This window comes from Quercus lobata, chromosome 2, assembly GCF_001633185.2.
Source record: "Quercus lobata isolate SW786 chromosome 2, ValleyOak3.0 Primary Assembly, whole genome shotgun sequence".
NCBI lineage: Eukaryota > Viridiplantae > Streptophyta > Magnoliopsida > Fagales > Fagaceae > Quercus > Quercus lobata.
Window position 1 is genome coordinate 85,273,547 of NC_044905.1, and position 1,852 is coordinate 85,275,398.

Here is a 1,852-nt window from a genome sequence, read left to right on the forward strand (position 1 = left end):
GCCTTCCTTTCAATCCAAATTTTCTTAACCAGGACAAAGAAGTGGACCAAAAAAATAAAAAAATAAAAAAATTTCCTCAGACCCTTTAAAATATGAGAAAGTCTACAGACATACAAATTTTTTTTTTTAAAATTGACACTTGCTTATGTGACAAATTGTTAATAATAGATATAAAATTGATATAATGACAAACTTAGATGAGAACCAATACAAGCTTATTACATTAACAAGTGTTAAAAATATTGTTTTTTTTTTTTTTTTTGTGTGTGTGTATGTAACATTGTTTATATATTAATCATCAAAAGTAATATTATAAACATAAATTATTTTATAATATTTTTACAAATCATTGATATAGAAAATTTTTATTAATTCTCATTCTTACTTACCAATAACATTTAGCATTTTGTAAAATAATTTTTGCTTAAACATTTAGAACTTATACTTTCAGTTCTCTCATTTATATATATCCCCCCCTACATATACCGCCACCTCGCTCTTCAAAAATCAACCCCCACCCCCTGTGCAACCCTCTCTCTCTCTCTCTCTCATGGAAAACCGATTCAAACTACGAATCTCTCGGATGTTTCGAGCCTCATTTGGCTCGTGCCGGTCCCGAAACATCTCCGACGCAGTGGAAAAAGCTGTCTTTGTTCCACAAAACCACCAAAGTTTCCATATGCTCGAGCCTTTGTCCCCAAAAGCTCGACCCTTCCCTTCCATTTGCAGGCCAAAACCGTGTCAAACCCCTGAAACCATTAACCAAAGCTGCATAATCCAAGCCAAAGATTTACTTCCAAGAAGAAAAATCTCTGAGCCTCATTCTCCTTTCGGTTATTTTAACCCTGATGGACGAACCTGCCCTCCTGCTTCACCAATCTTGCCCTTGAGCCCTTTCTACCATTTCAAACAGATGAAGAAAGGTTCAGATAGGAATAAGAGTAAGAATAAGAAGAAAAAGAAGATGATCCAGATGAAGAACAAGCAAGGAGAACTCTTTCCCATTAGCTCTTCTTCTCAAGATATGAGTTTTGGTGCTTGGTCGTGGTATAGTAGCGAAGAAGAAGAGGAAGAGGAAAGAGAGGACGAGACTGACACTCTTTTCTCTTCCAAGTCTCTCTCTTCTGATTCATCCGAGTCTCGACGACGTCGTTCTCGTCGGAAAAGGCACGCAGCTCGGCGGAAAAGGTCAGGGACTTTGAGTTCTGAAATGGGTCCAATGCCATTAAAAGGGAAAGTGAAAGATAGCTTTGCTGTGGTGAAGAAGTCCAGTGATCCGTACAACGATTTCAGGCTATCAATGGTGGAAATGATAGTTGAAAAGCAGATATTTGCAGCTAAAGATTTGGAACAGTTATTGCAGTGTTTTCTATCACTGAATTCGTACCATCATCATAAGGTCATTGTGGAGGTCTTCATGGAGATTTGGGAAGCTTTGTTTTGTAATTGGTCTTGAAGAAAACTGTCTTTGTTTTCAACGTTTGTTTATGTTTCTAAGAAAAAATAGTTAGCGCTCTAACTTTAATTAACTTTTTTTTTTTGAGAAGCTTTGTTTTGTAATTGGTCTTGAAGAAAACTGTCTTTGTTTTCAACGTTTGTTTATGTTTCTAAGAAAAATAGTTAGCGCTCTAACTTTAATTAACTACTAGTATATAATGGATATCCTCCATTTTCTCCAAATCTTCTAGCACTGCTTGTGTCGATTCTTTTCTGTTTTCTATGTGAATCTGTTTTTGTTTTAATGTGGGAAATGTTACAGTAAAGTGGGATTTCCTTGTTTTTTTTTTCCAGGATTTGTTTTTCTGTCTTTTGATTCCACAGTGAAAGAACTGTGTTTGAAAAGATTGAGAAG

At 35.6% G+C, this 1,852-nt stretch overlaps 1 protein-coding gene across 1 annotated transcript; it reads left to right on the forward strand.

Moving 5' to 3' along the window:
* Positions 1-507: 507 nt before the first annotated feature.
* LOC115978409 (transcription repressor OFP8) lies at positions 508-1,612 on the forward strand. Its single transcript, XM_031100427.1, has 2 exons — positions 508-1,449; positions 1,564-1,612. Exons 1-2 carry the CDS (start codon positions 551-553, stop codon positions 1,568-1,570), a joined length of 906 nt encoding a protein of 301 aa, XP_030956287.1. The 5' UTR covers positions 508-550; the 3' UTR covers positions 1,571-1,612.
* The last annotated feature ends 240 nt before the right edge of the window (positions 1,613-1,852 follow it).